Raw genomic sequence first — 19,245 nt, forward strand, 5'->3', positions numbered from 1 at the left:
TATAGAATGGTTAGGTTATGAAAGATTGTGATTTCCATCTTGCTGACAGAATTCTCTGTTCATTCCCCTCTTGGCTTGGGTGCTTTAATGAAGCAGTCTGACAGATTGGAGAGTCCCACCTGGCAAGGAACTGAGTGTGGCCTTTGGACAATGGCCAGCAAGGAACTGAGGCCCTTAGTCCAGCAACCCAGCAACAACCACATAAGCACTGTGTTTTTTTGTTTTTTTGTTTTTTTGTTTTTTTGTTTTTTTGAGACGGAGTCTTGCTCTGTCACCCAGGCTGAAGTGCAGTGGCATGATCTCTGCTCACTGCAACCTCTGCCACCCAGGTTCAAGCAATTCACCTGCCTCAGCCTCCCGAATAGTTGGGATCACAGGCATGTGCTACCATGTCCGGCTAATTTGTATATTTTTAGTGGAGACGGGGTTTCAGCATCTTGGCCAGGCTGGTCTTGAACTGCTGACTTCATGATCCACCCGTCTCAGCCTCCCAAAGTGCTGGGATTACAGGAATAAGCCACCATGCCCAGCCTCACATCAGCACATTTTAAGGCAGATTCTTCCCCAGTCAAACTTTCAAATGAGACCAAAGCAGAAATTTTGGTTGCAGCCTTGTGAATGATCCTGAAGCGAAGGACCCAGCTAAGCCATACCCAAAATGCTAGCTACAGAAACAGTGAGATAATGAATGTGTGTTTTTTAAAGCCTCTACATTTTAGGATAATGTGTTATATAGCAGTAGATGACTAATACAGCTCCCCCAGGTGAGTCTAATATGCAGCTAGGGTTGAAAACTGCTAATGTACATTATAAGGTCTTTAAATAAGCTGTGCTCTAGGTTTACATAGCAAGCATTCAGTCTGTAAACCTCATATGATACTTTCCCTTAAAAATATCTACTAAATTATTTCAGACATATGAAAAGATATAATGAATGAGCCTACCTGCTCATCACCATGCCTAAAAAATAAAATATTACATATACACTCAAGTCCTCTAATTAATTTTCCCCAATTTTATTACCTACATAACCCTCACTGTCCTGAACTTTCCATTTCAACTTACATTTTGAAATTTATTGACTTAAATACAGTCATTTCTTATTTTCTAAAATCGCAGTGTATCTAAAGATGTATCGCCTTTTGCATTACAGTATAATTTTTTTTGTCTCATTTACAGCAAAGGTTTGTCTTTTTTAGTTATTTTGTTCACGAAAAAACTTTTGGCTTTGCTGATTCTCTCTGAAATGTCTTTTTTAAAAAAATTCAGTCTTTGAGGGGCACAATTTGCATAAAGTAAAATTTACTCCTTTTAGGTATACAATTCAATGGCTTTGGACAAATGTATAATCAGGTAACCACCACACAACTGATATATAGAACATTTTCATCACCCTCTAAATTTCTCTAGTATCCACTTTGCAAGCAATCTCCTCTTCCAACTCCCAGCCCTTGACAACCAAGGATTGATTTCTGATTCCTGTTCCTAAAGTTTTGTCCTTTTCAGAATATCATATGAATAGAAATATGTAGTATGCAGTTTTTTTTGTGTCTAACCTCTTTCAGTTGGTACAATGTCTTTGAAATTCATTCATGTAGTTTTATCAATCATTTGTCCCTTTATTGCTGAAATGGAATTGAAAATTACAATGGGATTATAATATTCCACCATATGGGTATATCATATTTTGTTATCCATTCACCAGCTCTTGGACATTTCAGTTGTTTCTATTTGGAAACTATTATGAATAACTCTACTATAAACATTCACATTCAGGTCTTTTTCTTATATATCTTTACTTTTACATTACTAATTTCTCTTATATGTTTCATTTCATTCCTTCTAATTTCTTGGGGTTTGTATTCATTATCTATTGCTGTGTAACAAGTTACTCCCTAATTTTTTGCTGAATACAACCACCATTTATGATTATTTCTGTGGGTCAGAAATCCAGAAGTGGTTCTGACTTGGGGTCTCCCGCAGGCTACAATCTAGGTTTTGACCAAGGCTACAATTATCTTGAGGCTGAACTGAAGAAGATCTGCTTCCAAGATCACTCACAAGGCTACTGGCAGATCTCAGAAGACACGATGTCAAGCTTACTCACGTGGCTTCTGCAGGCCTCAGAAGATCTGCTTCCAACCTTACTTATGTGGCTGTTCCCAGGGTTCAAGTACTCAGTGGCTATTGGCCAGAGACATCAATTTCTTACTACCTGAGTTTTTCCATAGGCATGCTCGTAAGGTGGCAGCTTTCTTTTCCCAGAAGGAGAGAATACAAGAAAGAAATAGAGCAAAAAGAAGCTTCCCACATAGAAGCCACCGTTTTTCATAACCTAATCTCAGAAATGACATTCCATCACTTCTGCCATATTTTATTCCTTAGTAGTGAGTCACTAAATCAAGCCCACACTCAGTGGGAGGGTATTATTGTACACAACAATAAATACCAGAGGCAGGGATCATGTGAGCCACCTCACAGGCTGCCTACCACATTCAACCCTCTGGTCCTCAATGATTCACATCCCTTCCACCTGCAGAATACACTCACCCCTCCTCAAGGCCTCTAAAAATCTCATTCTGGCACAGCATCAGCTCAGATTCCAAACTCTCACTCTAAATGAGTAGTTCAGGTGCAGATGAGGCTCCATGGGAGTAGCTCTTTAAATACAACTCCTTGGGTGCAGTTCTCTTTACCGTGAGACTAAAGAGATGTTATCTGCACCAACACAACAAACATAAAATGGTGGGACAGGCCTAAGATAAATGCTATAGGCATGTCTGTGTTCAAACAGGAGAAAAATGGGAGGCACAAGGGAGTTATTGGTCCATAGCAAGTCTATAACTGTATTAGGCTGTTCTTGTCCTGCTATGAAGAAATACCTGAGGCTAGGTAATTTATAAAGAAAAGAGGTTTAATTGGCTCACGGTCCTGCAGGCTGTACAGAAAGCAAAGCGCCAGCATCTGCTTCTGTTGAGGGCCTCAGAAAGCTTACATCATGATGGAAGGTGAAGGGAACTAGCACATCACTTGGCGAGAGCAGGAGCAACAGAGTGATTGGGGAAGGTCCTAGACTTTTAAACAACCATATCTCACGTGAACTAACTGAGTGAGAATTCACTTATCACCAAGGGGATGTTTCTAAGCCATTTATATAGACTCTGCCCTCGTGATCCAATATGTCCCACCAGGCCCCACCTCCAACATTGGGAATCACATTTCAACATGAGATTTGGAAGAGACAAACATCCAAGTGACATCAATAACACAACACCCATTTATAAATTTTCCTCTCAATACCATTTTAGTTGCATTCCATATACTTTGATGTACATTGCCATTATTTATTTTTAGGTATTTTCTAATTTCCTTGTGATCTACAAGTTATTTATGAATATATTTTCAAGACCTTAATATATAGAAAGATTAGCGGCATTTTTTTACTGGTTTTTAGTATAATTTTATGTGATCATTGTGTATATTTTGTATGAAACTGATACTTTTTCATTACTTGGGACTTGCTTTATTTGCTTAGAATATGGTTAATTTTCCTCAATTTTTATATTTTTTGCATGGCTCAAAATATTACTTGCATTCTACAAATTGTCTATAATCTTACTAATTTTAGAGCAGCATGATCAATTGCTGAGTGAGATCAATTTAATCTTCTGCTGTTGTCTTTTTCTCATTGTAATTATTATTTTTTGTTTTATATATGTTGCTGCCATATTATTGGGTACATACAAATTTAAGATTGTTATGTGGTGAATTACATTGATATATTTTCAAATGTTAAACCGGATTGCATTCCTGCAATAAACCCAACTAGGTTATTATGGATTATCTTTTTCATATATCATCTGATTTTGATTTGTGAATATTTTATCTAGAATTTTTGCATTTATTTTTGAGATATTAGACTGTAAATATCCTTCTTATAATGTTCGTATCATATTTGGGGATCAATATTCGACCTCATAAAGTGATTTAGGAATGTTTCTTTTTTTATTGTTCTCTTGAAGAATTTGTGTAAATTTTCCTGTGGTAGGTTTAGGTGAATTTTTAAAAATTTACTTATTTTAATTGACAAATATAAATTGCATATATTTATGTTGTACAAAATGATGTCTTGGAATGTGTATATATTGTAGAATGGTTAAATCAAGCTAATTAACATATGTATCACCTCACATACCTATACTTATCATTTATTTTTGGTGAGAACACTTAAAATCTACACACAGAAATGCACACGCAAATGCACACACATATATGTAATCCCAGAAGGAGAGAGAAGATGGAATGGCACAGAAACAGTATTCAAAGAGATTATGGCAGAGAATTTTCCCAATGTGACAAAAAACAGTTTTAGTATTTAGTAAGTGCTGCAGATCCAAAGCTGGATATCTACTGCTTTGGATTTCTATTGCTGTGTAACAAATTACCACAAAGAGGGTCTAAAGCAACACCCATTTATTAGCTCACAGTTCTGTAGGTCAGCAGTCTAGCATGGTGTGGCTGGATTCTCTGCTCAGGGTCTCACCAGACTGAAATCAAAGAGTCAGCAGGGGCTAAGGGTCTCATCTGGGGTCTGGAGCCCTTTTCCAAGCTCACTGATTGTTGGCAGAATTTATTTCCTTGTGCTTGTAGGACTGAGGTCCCTGTTTCCTTGCTGGGTGGCAGATGGTGGCTATGCTCAGCCTCTCGAGGGCTCCCACATTCCCCATTACATGGTTCCCTCCATCTTTAAGCCAGCAGTAGTGTGTTCAGTCCTTCTCATGTTTTGAATGATCTGTGACTTCTTCTGCAACCAGCCAGAGAAAACTCTTGGCTTGTAAAGAGCTCATGTGATTAAATTAGGCTCACTCAAATAATCTTGGCGTGATAACTCATTCCCAGGTTCTGTCCATACTCAAAGGGCAGGGGATTATACAAGATTGAGGGTCATTTAGGGTCATTCTTAGAATTCTGCCTACCACATATACAAAAAGCAACAAATCAACAATGACAACAAAAACTTCACTTGGGGAATTGGGGAGATTGGGAAATGTTGCTCAAAGGATACAAAATTTCAGTTAGATAGGAAGTATAAATTCAAGAGATCTATTGTACAACATGGTGACTATAGTTAATAATAATGTATTGTATACTGGAAAATCTCATGCCTATAATCCCAGCACTTTGGGAAGCCAACGTGGGTGGATCACCTGAGGTCAGGGGTCCAAGACCGGCCTGGCCAACATGGTGAAACCCTGTCTCTACTAAAAACACAAAAATTAGCCAGGCGTGTTGGCCGGCACCTGTAATCCCAGCTACTTGGGAGGCTGAGGCAGGACACGTGAACCTGGGAGGTGGAGGTTGCAGTGAGCTGAGACTGCGCCACTGCTCTCCAACCTGGGTGACGAGAGTGAAACTCCATCTCAAAAAATAAAAACAAATTAAATTAATAAGTACATAAAAAAGAAGAAAATAGGTGTGGCCCACTCTGGGAAGGAAAGCATTTACCCCAGTATATGAATGTCTCTGTGTGTTTGTATTTCCTCCACTCATACTTGTGTCATTGTGTTTCTGCACAAGGTACTGATGGGCATGCCCTATGGGAGTATTCCCAGAAAGACAGTGCCTCGGGCTGAGGAAGAAAAGGCCATGGATTTTTCTGTCCTTTGGGATTTTGAGGTACTATTGTCAACATGCCAATGAACTTCCATTTGTGATTATAAAGCCTAAAGATTGCATGGATAAGTATGAAATAGTGCACGCAATTATTGAAAAACCATTGCTTTAATAAAATAGGATCCCAGCACTAAGCTAAATGAGCTTGCAAACCATGTCTCTGCACAGTCCTCCAGGGTCTCCTTCATGCACTGATCTCTCCAGCCACACTCTGATGGATGTGGGCTCCCCATGCGGCCACTGCGCCTCTCTGTCTGCCAGGTCTCTGCAAGGTGATCTCACAGTATGGTTTTCTTTCCTCATTCCCACATTAAGACCCCAGATCTATCTCCACTCCAGGCTTCCCCCAAGTTTCACATGACATCTTCAACTGAATGTCCTACTTGCTCTTCAAATGCAACACCTATCCAGCCAAAACCCACATCTCTTTTTCCCATCTCCTTTACTGGAATCACCATTCATCCAATCATCCATGTCTGAAGGCTGAAAATCATCCCACACTTCTCCCTCTTCCTCACCAACCAACCCCACTGCCATCCAACCAACCACTAAATCTGAGCCTACCTGCTAAATATTTCTTAAATCTTTTGCAAACCCAATTGTATTAGTTCATTTTCAGACTACTACCTGAGACTGGGTAATTTATAAATAAAGGGTTTTAATTGACTCACAGTTCCGCAGGGCTGGGGAGGCCTCAGGAAACTTGCAATCATGGTGAAAGGCAAAGCGAAAGCAAGGCGCTTCTTACATGGCAGCAGAAGAGAGACAGCGCAGGGGAAATGCCAGACACTTATTAGAACAACCGGATCTCACCAGAACTCCCTCACTATCATGAGAACAGCATGGGGGAAACTGCCCCCATGATCCAATCACCTCCCACCAGGTCCCTCCCTCAACATCTGGAGATTGCAATTCAAGATGAGATTTGGGTGGGGACACAGAGCCAAACCATATCACCAGTTAAGAACCTTGGCTTTCATTCCCTTTGGGAATGGGAATCAATGACTATCTGAGGAGGAAGAAAATCAATGACTATCTGGACTGAGTAAGAAAAAGCCATGGAGTTTTTCATCCTTCGGGATTTCAAGGTGCTATTGCCAACGTACCAATGAACTTCCATTTGTGATTGTGAGGCCTAAAGATTGCGTGTGTAAGTGTGAAACAGTGGACTTAATTATTGAAAAACCAGTGCTTTAATCAAATAGGATCCCATCATTAGGCAAAATGCTTTTTTCCATGTTTTTTACCTTCACTTTGAATAATGTCCTCACTTTACCAGGACTACTGTCAGAATCATCTACCTCTCCTCCCTGCTTGGCTTGGCTCCTAAAATTTCCATTCCCTTTGTTGCTGGAGTGATCTTTATTAAATGCAGATCTGACCCTGTCACTCCCCTACCTCAAATTTTCATTGATTCTCATTCCCAGCGGAATAAAAGCCAGTGTTCTTAATTGGGTTTACAAAACAACTGTTCATGACCAGGCTGCTCCCTACCTCTCCAGTCCCATGTCCATGTAATACCTCACACTTTAGTGCCCCAATGCCACCGAGCTTTGGGGAAGTCCCTGCATGCATCCCACACTGTCATTGCCTCTCTGCCTCTGCTTATGGCCCTCTGCCTGCAGCACTCTTCCCTCCTTTGTGGGCTTCATACCCCCATGCCTCTGGAGGCTTAGTCTGCAGCTCCAAGGGCTTGCTGAGGCTGGGAGGCATGGTTGTAGTGCCTCCCACAGCAAGTCATTGCTGCTGCCATCCTTCACTCTCAAAGTCAGATTGGAAACCCTTCAGAAAGTTATTTGGAACAGGGGTTCCCAACTATACTATTACTAAGGAGTCCTTTATTCCTTTTTTTTTTTTTTTTTTTTTTTAAAGACAGAGTCTCCCTCTGTTGCCCAGGTTGGAGTGCGGGGGCATGATCTCTGCTCACTGCAACCTCCACCTCCCAGGTTCAAGTGATTCTCCTGCCTCAGCCTCCCAAATAGCTGAGATTGCAGGCGCCTACTATCACACCTGGCAAATTTTTGTATTTTTAGTAGAGATGAGGTTTCACCACGTTGGCCAGGTTGGTCATGAACTCCTGGCCTCAAGTGATCTGCCCACTTCAGCCTCCCAAAGTGCTGGGATTACAGGCGTGAGCCACAGTGCCCAACCCCCATCCCTGATTTTATCCCAAATGTTAACAACACTCTCCTCTCCCTCCCATGTCTCCATGTACTCTGTGTAATGAGGAAATAGAGAGAATGAAGAAGAGAAAGAAGGGGAGACATGGAGGGGCTCTGGAGCTACTGGAGGAGGTGAAGGGAAGAGCAAGAACATCTGGAACTCTTCCTTTGGCCCCTTAGACTCAGTTAAGACTCTGAGAAAGAAATCCCTGGTAGAATGGACGTGTCTGGTGACCACCAGCTCTGAGCTTATCAACCCAGAGCATTTGGCTTTGCTGTCCCCAGGGCTATATCAAGTACTCTGCACTCTTCTATGGCTACTACAACAACCAGAGGACCATCGGGTGGCTGAGGTACCGGCTGCCTATGGCTTACTTTATGGTGGGGGTCAGCGTGTTCGGCTACAGCCTGATGATTGTTATTCGATCGTAAGTATGACCGTCTCATCTACAGGCTTTGACTTCACAACCACAGCTCACTCCCCTGGCCACTCTATGCCTACCTCCCTTCTGGTGGGGCATTCAGAGAGAAAACAGGAAATGAACACAGAAAGCATATGTACATTATAATTTTTGGTATGAAAGACCTGAACCAGGTCATGTGGGATGTTCTGGGAAACAGGATTGAAACTACCCCTTTGGATGAGGCTGAGAACGCCAGCCATGCTGAAATTCTGGGGAGCAGCATTTTAGACAAAAGAAGAGCATATGCAAAGGCCCTGAGGCAGCAAATAGCATAGTGTTTGCCCCAAACTGCCAAAAGGTCAGTGTGGCTTGAGAGGGAGCATAGTACCTGGTAAGGTAGGGCTGGAGGTTTGTCAGGCCTGTTTCTGCTTTTCTCCAGAGCTCAGCTTCCTCCAAAAAACTCTTCTGCTCCTCCAAACTCTACCTTGTGTGTCAGAACCAAGGCTGGCATATAGAAAGATACAACCAATAAACTTATACTAAATAAACATATGTGGCAATGATTAACCATGGCGGCCTCTCTGGCCCCAACTCTACTTGTCTCTGTGGTCAGAAGTGGCCTTTTAATATGTCTGTAACACTTAATTCATATTCTCTGAAGAAAAAAACGTGGCCCAGCCCATGGATTGATCGCCTTCTTCAGAATCAGGGGACCCCATCAGCTGTGGCTGGGGGTTGCGGGGTGGAAGGCACTGTCTCCTACGCAAACCTATCCACCCGGGTCCGCTCTCCCTTCAGCACAGACATGAGGGGTCGCTTCTCCCAAAACAGTGTGGGTGGCTGTGCCTCCAGGAGAGGAGTGGAGCTCTGGGTAGGGTGAAGCCTGGGTAGAGCCCCTGAAAGGGCAATGGGGACGCGGGGCTTGGCTTTCTACCACATGGTCTCAGGCGGAAATGCTGCTGTTCACAAGGCCCTGCCCATCACCCAACAGTGACCACTGGGTGATCTCGGACTGCACAGCGCTATCAGGCAAAAGGAACAGAACAAGGAGACAGGCGTGCTTTTATTCTTAGCCCTCATGTTGTTGCTTTTTCCATGTTCTCACCCCAGATAAGTATAGAAATAGGGAATGTTTTTGTGACAAACCAAAAAAGCTAACTAAGCCCTGTGGAACAGCAAATCCAGAAAGCCAACATATTAGGGAAGATGACAAACCCCTCCCTGTATCTTACAGCACCCCTGCTTGGAATTCTGTGATTCCCACAGGGTCAAACTCTAGGGAGCATAGGTTGAAGACAGGTAGGATGAAATAGGAAGGTCCAAAGTGCTTTCAGCCAAACTTGCTTAAGAAAAGGATATATGACCTGATTGTATTAGGATGGTGCAAAAGTAATTGATGGTTTTGAAATTAAAAGTAGTACCAGGCCAGGTGTGGTGGCTCACACTTGTAATCCCAGCACTTTGGGAGGCCGAGGCAGGCAGATCACATGAGGTCAGGAATTCAAGACCAGCCTGGCCAACATGGCAAAACCCCATCTCTACCAAAAATACAAAAAAATTAGCCAGGTGTCGTGGTAGGTGCTTGTAATCCCAGCTACTCAGGAGGCTGAGACAGGAGAATCGCTTGAACCTGGGAAGCGGAGGCTGCAGTGAGCCAAGATCAGGCCACTGCACTCCAGCCTGGATGACAGAGCGAGACTCTATTACCAAAAACAAAACAAAAAAAAAGTAGCACAACAAAATAGCACCAGCCACCTCAGTGTGTTTTGCATTTTATATCAGAAATATATATAGATATGTTCTATCCAAGCAAATAGATGGCGTAGAAGGGAATGCTCCTGTTTGAGAATAGACTCCCAGTAAAGAGTTCTCAAACTGCATTTGCAGGTGAGTCAAGCCACAGGAAATTAGGTATAGGGAAGAAAACATGGTCACGTGTCCTGTCTCCTGCAGGCCTTTTATTACCTAACTGACACCATGTGTGCTTGCAGGGGACTCTGAATTTGTGGGGAAAGGTGCCCTGGCTATCCTAAAAGCTGTCTTGGTTCAAGTCCCTGCCTGGCTTGTTTTGTCGCTGAATGTCAGCTACCTGTTCATCTGTTACCTGTGTCCAAGACTGGCTTAGACCAAGATTCCCTGGGGGTGACACAGCAGAAAGAGGGCAGACGTTGCAACAGTCCTGTGTGCCCTACAGGATGGCCAGCAATACCCAAGGAAGCACAGGCGAAGGGGAGAGTGACAACTTCACATTCAGCTTCAAGATGTTCACCAGCTGGGACTACCTGATCGGGAATTCAGAGACAGCTGACAACAAATATGTTTCCATCACCACCAGCTTCAAGGTAGTCACCCCAGGGCAGTTCCCACTTCCGGGGGAACTCTAGGTCCCTCTGATCATTGAAAGACTTCTCCCAGCTGGGACACAGAAAATAAGGTCCTCAAATAATTTGTGGCAAGAGCCTTCCCAGAAATGTGAGCCCAGTTTTCAAGCCCTTAAGTAAGAGTGCTCGTGGCTGGTACCCACTGCCTGTTTCTTTTCTTTCTTTCTTTGTTTCTTTCTTTCTTTTTTTTTTTTTTTTTTTTTTTACAATGTCTCTCTCCCATTGCCCAGGCTGGAGTGCAGTGGTGTGCTCTCAGCACACTACAACCTCTGCCTCCTAGGCTTAAGCGATGCTCCTGCCTCAGCCTCCCGAGTAGCTGGGACTACAGGGGCCCGCCACAACGCCCGGCTAATTTTTTTGTATATTTAGTAGAGATGGGGTTTCACCATGTTGGCCAGGCTGGTCTTGAACTCCTGACCTCAAGTGATCCGCCCTCCTCCACCTCCCAAAGTGCTGGGATTACAGACATGAGCCACCACGCCCAGCCTGTCTGTTTCTTAATATGACAGAGTATCCTGGATGCTGAGACCTGGGGCTGCCTGTTTCTACATGAAACACCTTTCTGCTGGAATAAGTGGAAGGATGCATTTGGGGAAAGCATTTCTCAACCTTTTCCGCGTGCTAGAATCACCCAAGGAGCTTAAAAGGTCTCCTGGGATCCACTAACAGAGACTCTGATATAACTGGCCTGGAGTGGGGTCCTGACATTGATTTTTCAAAAACTCCCCAAGTGATTAGAATACCCAGAAAGAGTTGAGAATCCTGGTTTGGAGGTGTGGGAATAAAGAAATCAACCCTGATGGCTGCACCAAAATCTCAGAAATCACCACTGAATAACTTATTCATGTAACCAAACACCACCTGTTCCCCAGAAAACTGTTGAAATGAAAAAAAAAAAAAAGGATTTGAACTTGGTAGTTGGAAAATAACCAAGAGAGAGAAAGGGAGACAGAGTGAAAGCTTGGTGATGGAAGGCTAGCAATATGGTCTGCGCAGATCAGTCCTACAGGGGCTGAGGTGGGCAAACCTTTGCAAGTATGTAGGATTCTGACTGAGAGGGTTCCTTCACAGACCTTGCCTCTACTTTATTTATTTATTTATTTATTTATTTATTTATTTATTTATTGAGACAGAGTGTCGCTCTGTCACCCAGGCTGGAGTGTAGTGGCAAAATCTCAGTTCACTGCAACCTCCGGCTCCTGGGTTCAAGTGATTCTCCTGCTTCAGCCTCTTGAGTAGCTGGGATTACAGGTGCACGCCACCACGCCCGGCTAATTTTTTTTTATTTTTAGTAGAGTCATGGTTTCACCACGTTGGCCAGGCTGATCTCAAACTCCTGACCTCAAGTGATCTGCCCGCCTTGGCCTCCCAAAGTGCTGGGATTACAAGTGTGAGCCACCGTGCCCGGCCCATGTCTCTACTTTAAAATCACAATTTATTTTCTAAACAAGAGATTTTTAAAATATATATATGAAGTGCTGCTGACAAAGTTTCCATCATTGTCCAGTGAGACTGGGTGTTGTTTATTTATGCGACTGGTATAAAAACAGGCATGGGGCGTTCTGAAAACAAAACAAAACACAGTTCCATGAGATTATGAAAGAGCCAGAAAGTTTCCTGTGTGTACATGTCCAAAAAAAAGTACAACAAAGCAGAAAAGCCCTTCTGAGGGTGCATGATAAATAAAGGACTACTGTAGAGTTCTAAGTTGCAGTTGAAACATATGTATAATTGAGTGGTTGGGTTTGCATATTAAAAAAACAAAAAGTATTTTTAGTAGAGATGGGGTTTTACCATTTTGGCCAGGCTAGTCTCAAACTCCTGACCTCAAATGATCCACCTGCCAATCCCAGCTACTCGGGAGGCTGAGGCAAGAGAATCGCTTGAATCCAAAAGGCAGAAGGTGTGGTGAGCCAAGATCACATCACTGCATTCCAGCCTGAGTGACAGAGTGAGACTCTGGCTCAAAATGAATGAATGAATGAATGAATGAGATGTTAAAAAAAAAAAAAGATGAAATTAACCCTATGTTCCTTTCAATCCACATACAAATAATTTCTTTACAAGAGAGGTTTGAGGAGGCCTGTAGAACTATAGCTCATATAAAATAACCATCCAGCTGGGAAGCAAATGAATGAAGGCCAAAGTTGTAATGCTGAAGCACTGCACGGTGTACTTTGCCCCTGTGATTGTAAAAACCATTCCAAGTTCTTCCTTTTTTCTTCTTTAATCAAATTTTTTTTTTTTTTTTTTTTTTTTTTTTTTTTTGGAGACAAGGTCTCACTCCGGCTGGAGTGCCGTGCTCAGTTAAATTTTTCTATTTTTTGTAGAGATGGGGTCTTTCACTATGTTGCTCAGGCTGGTCTCAAATTCCTGGCGCCAAGCAATCCTCCCTCCTTGGCCTCCCAAAGCACAGGGATTACAGGTGTGAGCCACTGCATCCAGCTCCCATGTCAAGTTCTTTATGGCTCAATATTTCTCCTGTCTGATCAGTTTCCCCCAGGACCTAGCGAAGCTCACATTTACACTGCAACTGTGCTTGGTTCTCTTTTCTTTGTCCCTCTCCTCTCTTGAATTCCTTCCTGCTATCCACTGACTGATGCCTGCAGATGGCAGGGACACCCACTAGGAAAAGGGCTTGAGCTCAGCAACTCACAGCATGGGTTTCCCAGCCTAGAGCCCGGTGGGCTTTGTAGTGCATGGAGCAGGGAGCTGACTCTGTCTCCTCTCCTTCTTCTTACAGCAATGGGGGGCTTATGGCCACTTCCATCCAAAGCCAGGGTAGGGGTGATTGGGGGCTTCGACTTTTCCTCCAGGACTGTGAGAAAGGGACAAAGGAGATCAATGTCTTTGAAACACTTTGAACATGTGAGAAGTAAAATGACTTATTTTGTGAGTTTATTAAAAGAGACATAATATACTTGTATAACAGAATAGAGGTGAAAATTCTGTGAATTAAGACTTTGGGGTCTGGGAGAGTTCATTTTTCATCCTGGTTCTACCACTTACTCTCTGTGTCTAGGGCACAAGTTTAATAATCAAAAATCAATTTTTATATACTAACAGAAAACAATTAGAAAATAAGTTTAAGGCCCGGCACAGTGGCTCATACCTGTAATCCCCACACTTTGGGAGGCTGAGACAGGTGGATCACCTGAGGTCAAGAGTTCGAGACCAGCCTGGACAACATAGAGAAACCCTGCTTGTACTAAAGATAGAAAAAATAGCCGGGTGTAGTGGTGGGCATCTCTAATTCCAGCTACTCAGGAGACTGAGGCAGAAGAATCGCTTGAACATAGGAGGCGGAGGTTGCAGTGAGCTGAGATCACGCCATGCACTCCAGCCTAGGCGACACAGTGAGACTCTGTCTCAAAAAAAAAAGAAAGAAAGAAAGAAAGAAAAAAAAAAAGAAAAAAAGTTTAATTTCTATTGATAATAGTACCCAAAAAAACCATAAAATTCCTAAGTATAAATTTAGCCAAAATAATGTACAAGACCATTACACCAAAAGTATAAAATAATGCTGAAAGAAATTAAGAAACCCTAAGTAAATGGAAGATACACTATGCTGATGGATTAGAACAGAGGTTGGCAAACTATGGCCCACAAGCCAAATCCAGCCTACTGCCTACTTTTACAAATAAAGTTTTATCGAAACAAAGCATTCCAATGTATTTACACCTTGTCTATGGTAGCTTTCATGCCACAATGGTTGAGTGGTTGTGAGACAGATCATATGACCAGCAAACCAAAAATACTATCTAGCTTTTTATAAAATGAGTTTGCCAACCCTCGATTAGAAGACTCAATATTTTAAGATTCAGTTGGAATCTATTTGACCTATAGACTTAGTCCCAATCAGTTACTGAAATCTCTCTGGGCCTTAGGGTCTGTAATATGGGCAATAACAGTAACGATTCTACTGGTTTGTTGCTGGGATTAAGAGGGACAATGCAGCCGGGCACAGTGGCTCATGCCTGTAATCCCAGCAGCTTGGGAAACTGAGGCAGGCAGATCACCTAAGATCAGGAGATCAAGACTGGTCTGACCAACATGGAGAAACCCCATCTCTGCTAAAAATATAAAATTAGCCAGGGGTGGTGGCGCATGCCTGTAATCCCAGCTACTCGGGAGGCTGAGGCAGAAGAATCACTTGAACCCGGGAGGTGGTGAGCTGAGATTGTGCCATTGCACTCCCACCTGGGCAACAAGAGCAAAACTCCGTCTCAAAAAAGAAAAAAAGAGGGACAATGCATGGAAAGTACCATGTCTGACTCATGGTGACTATTTAAGAAATCTAAGTTTTTCTTATACGTACTGGAATAGCAGTAACAACAAACGTATTTTTTACAGAAAATAATTCTCCATAGGGCACAGGGCATTACATCATCTCCTCTGTATTACTTCATTTCTGGAAATACAGAAAGTACTATTTTCAGGGACCCAACAGCCATGGTTCTGGCATTTCTGGCCTGACATTTATGCACCTCTCATTTTCACACATTAAGGAATCAATAGTGGATGAACAAGAGAGTAACAAAGAAGAAAATATCCATCTGACAAGATTTCTTCGTGTCCTGGCCAACTTTCTCATCATCTGCTGTTTGTGTGGAAGTGGGTACCTCATTTACTTTGTGGTGAAGCGATCCCAGCAATTCTCCAAAATGCAGAATGTTAGCTGGTATGAAAGGAATGAGGTAAGAACACATCTCTGATGAAGTGAAGGTTGACGGCAAATACTGAAAATCACTGGTTCCTATGCCATTCATTTGATTTATTGAAAGTCTGGATTATAGGCTTATTTTAATAAGTGAAATTACATCCCTTTCCAGTCAAATAGCATGAATATCCTGAACAAAAAGTCGCCTGTTATTAGGTTTTCGGAACTGGCTTTTACAACTAGAAAAACTGGATTAGCAACTGGATAGCCAACTGTACAACACCAATCATTAACGAGGTGATCCTTTCCTCACAGCTTTGCAGTTCCTTACGTCGTAAATCAAGTGCTTATTAATGCATTGGTGTGATTCTGGGCTCTCTTTTCTATTCCTATTTGTCTATTCCTGCACAAATAAGAAACTGATACACTATGCATTTACACTATGTCTTAATATCTGATAGAGTGAGTTTTCTCATCAAGCTCCACAATAAAATGCATTAAGGTTTTATTGTGATAACATAGAATCCATAAACCTCTTTTGGGAATTTGAAATCTGTGGTCATTTGTGAAAATGGCTACAAATTCGTCCTGTCATTTTATGCACATCCCTTTGCTTTCCTTTGCACATTCATGAAGAGGTGGCATCTGTGTCCCCCATCTTTTGAATCCACCTCAGCTTGGTCATGTGAGTTGGTTTAGCCAATGCAACAATAGCAACCATGAAACGTGCAGAGATTTGAAAAGTGCTTGTGTATTGAGACTTGCTCTTTTATTGCTTTTGGAAACCCTCACACCTCCATCATGTGAATAATCTCTGGCTAGCCTCCTGAATGATGAGACACATGGTCCATCTCCCCACCCTGGCCAATAGCCAGTAAACCACCAGATATTTGAATGGAGCCATCAGCTATCAGCAGGTAAGGCCAACAAAAGAACCACCCAGTTAAGTCCAGTTAAAAAAAAAAATGCTGCCCCACAGAATCATGAGCTAGATAAATTAATAATAAGAAAGAGTTTATCTTGCATTCAAACTGCAATTTTAAAAAAAGAAGACAGCCTATCTTCTCCCAACAAAGCAAGAAAGGATATAAAAAAGGAAATATGGCATTGATAGGAGGACAAATATAAAGCACAAAATCAGATTTAAATCTAAATATATCAGTGATTCTAACAGATGTAAATGGATTTGATGCTACAGTTTGAAGACAATAATAATTAGATCAAAAACTTAAAGCTATGTGCTATTTATAATTAACTCATCTAAAACATCAGGACACAGAAAGGTTTAAAATAAAAGAATGGGGCCGGTGGTTTCTGCTAAGGGTGGCCTAGGTTATTTGGATCAAGTAACCAATTAAAAGCACTAAAAATGCTGGTTTAAAGAAAAAGCATACCTTGAAAACACTGAGGATCTGAAAACACAGTGAGAGACTCCCAAGACCAATTTTAAGTGAAAGCCTGTGACCAGAAATATAAGGGGAGTGTCAGTGCCAAGTCTCTTATGCTCTGAAGGCAAATGCTGACTTTTCAAACACTCGTTCCTGTGCTCTAGTTCCATCCCACTAGGGCCAGTGTCTTAGCCCGTGTTGGGTTAATTAGGTTCCTTCAGCCTTGATGTGGTGACTCTGCCCTAAGGTGGGAAGTTTCACGATAGCCAATTAGCAGTTCTCGAATTCCCAATTTATTTCGAGGCCTTCATACTCCATCAGTCACTCGACTAATATTCAACACACAGGCAGTAATAAAAGGGAGGTAACAAACCACAACGATGGCTCCAGAGACCAACACATCAACAGATGAGCCGAGTGGATCCAGAAGTCATTCAGGCACTGGCCAGCAGAAGCAGGCATCGCTGTTTCTCTCTTGCAGAGCTTCTAGCAGCCGTTGCTAAAATCGGGAGAAGGTTCCAGAGTTCTCATGGGCAGAGCCTCCAAAGGCTTTTTGAACAAGGCCAGGTCCTGGCTGCTTTTATGATCCTCCCAGATGGGTCTGTTCTCTTTATCTCAGCCAACCTTTCATTCTCTTATCAGTTCATTTCAGGAAATACCAGGCAGCAGCAGGTGTTCACTTATCACCTCAGTTCACTATATACACGCTTATCACTTTGAGAGGGGGTGGAACAACTTCACTATGGGCTTAATGCTTTTTGACATGACTGACTCCATTTTGAGACATTAGGATCACAAATTATGACGTATCAGTTTGCTAGGACTGTGATATTATTACATATTTCTTATTATATATTAGTCTGCTCCCAGTTTCTGGCACACAGCCCCTAAAACCCTTGGAATCTCTAGAGTGATCAGTGTTTTTGTGTACGCCAGTAAGATGACTGGTGGCTGGAAGCTCCTGGATAACCTCTGCATGTGGGCTGGCTGCCAGGGGAACCAGTGATTAGAAAATTGGAACTTTCAGCTGTATCCCCTCACCTCCAGGGAGGGGAGAGGGGCTGAGGTTGAGTTGATCACCAATGGCCAGTGATTTAATCAATCATGACTACATAATGATGCCTCCATAAAAACCCAAAGGGCAGTGTTTGAAGAGCTTATGGGTTGCTGAACACGTGGAGTGTGGCAAGCCCAGAGGGTCTGGAAGCTCCAAGCACCTTGCCCATACCTTATCCTACGGATCTCTTCCACCTGGCCATTCCTGAGTTATATCCTTTGAGATAAACAGATAATCTAGTAATTAAATTGTTTTCCTGAATGATTTGCTCACTCTAGCAAATGACCAAACCCAAGAAAGGGGTTGTGAGAATCTCTGCTTTATAGCCAAATCAGACAGAAGTTGCCAGTAACCTGGTGACCTAATACTTGTGATTGGCATCCAAAGTGGGGGCAGCCTTGTGGGATTGAGCCCTTCACCTGTGGAGTCTGTGCTCACTCTGGTTAGTGTCCTAATTGAATTGAATTTTACGCTACCCAGCTGGTATCAGAAAATTGGTTGGTATGGGGAAAAATGTGGTGTCAGAAGTGTCAAATGTGTTTGACACATTTGGTGTCAGAAGTGTCCTGGAAGTAAAGTGTTGAGAGTATAGAACAAAAAACATATAGGCTGCCACAACAAAGCACCACAGACTGAGTAGCTTAAACAACAGAAATGTATTTGCTCACCGTTCTGGAGGCCGGAAGTCCGAGATCAAGGAGTTGGCAGATTTGCTTTCTCCTGAGGCTTGCAGGGGCTGTCTTCTCCTGGTGTCCTTCTGTGACCTTTCTTCTGTGCATGTGCACGGAGACAGAGAGAGATGTCTGGTGTCTTTTCCTCTTCTTAGAAGAACACCAGTCTTATTGGATTAGGTCCCACCCTTGTGACCTCACTTAACCTTAATTACCTCCTTAAAGGCCCCATCTCCAAATAGTCACATTGAGAGTTACAGCTTCAAGATACAAATTTGTGGGAGGGGGAGGAGGAGACACGATTTAGTCCATAAAGTCCAAAGAGACAAAGTTTCCAAACCAGGAATTTTCCATATTAGGAGGAGGGGAAAATCTCCCTAAGTTGACCTCACCACCTCTCTCCCAGGAGTTAAGGCATTCAAGGTATGGGTGAACCTGATCTGACCCTCCTCGCACCTCCAGTAACTACTGAGGGGGCAGCTTCCTGTTTAGGCTGGAAGTGGAAAAGAGAAGGAAAAGGTGCTGTCCCCAGAGCCTATGGCCTCAGACCTTCCACTGAGGAGACTTGTATCTGGGGCTCTCAGCCCTTGACTTTGGTTTGAAGCGTTGTAGATGGTAGTGTATCAGGCACCTGGCAGAACCAAGCTTAGAGCCTCTCTAATTCAGCATGTACATATCTAGGCCTCAAAGAACTCCATAAATAATTATTAAAGGTCAATGACCAGAAAGAAGTTATAGGTTACCTGATATACAAGAAAATAAGGCAAAATGATAGACTTGCTCCTTTTACCTACATGCCAAGATTTATTTTCCTTTTTCTTTAAAGTCCATTAACTTTACTTAAGAATA

General features: G+C 42.6%; 1 protein-coding gene across 1 annotated transcript in view; it reads left to right on the plus strand.

Moving 5' to 3' along the window:
- Positions 1–19,245, plus strand: part of TMC2 (transmembrane channel-like 2) — a 110,430-nt gene that overhangs the window by 53,765 nt on the left and 37,420 nt on the right. Inside the window, exons 8-11 of the mRNA XM_011974575.1 lie at positions 5,578–5,676; positions 8,121–8,263; positions 10,434–10,581; positions 15,129–15,317. Coding sequence (XP_011829965.1) covers positions 5,578–5,676; positions 8,121–8,263; positions 10,434–10,581; positions 15,129–15,317 — 579 coding nt within the window. The remainder of the gene's footprint in view (positions 1–5,577; positions 5,677–8,120; positions 8,264–10,433; positions 10,582–15,128; positions 15,318–19,245) is intronic.

Source organism: Mandrillus leucophaeus, unplaced genomic scaffold, assembly GCF_000951045.1.
Source record: "Mandrillus leucophaeus isolate KB7577 unplaced genomic scaffold, Mleu.le_1.0 Scaffold101, whole genome shotgun sequence".
Taxonomy (NCBI): Eukaryota; Metazoa; Chordata; class Mammalia; order Primates; family Cercopithecidae; genus Mandrillus; species Mandrillus leucophaeus.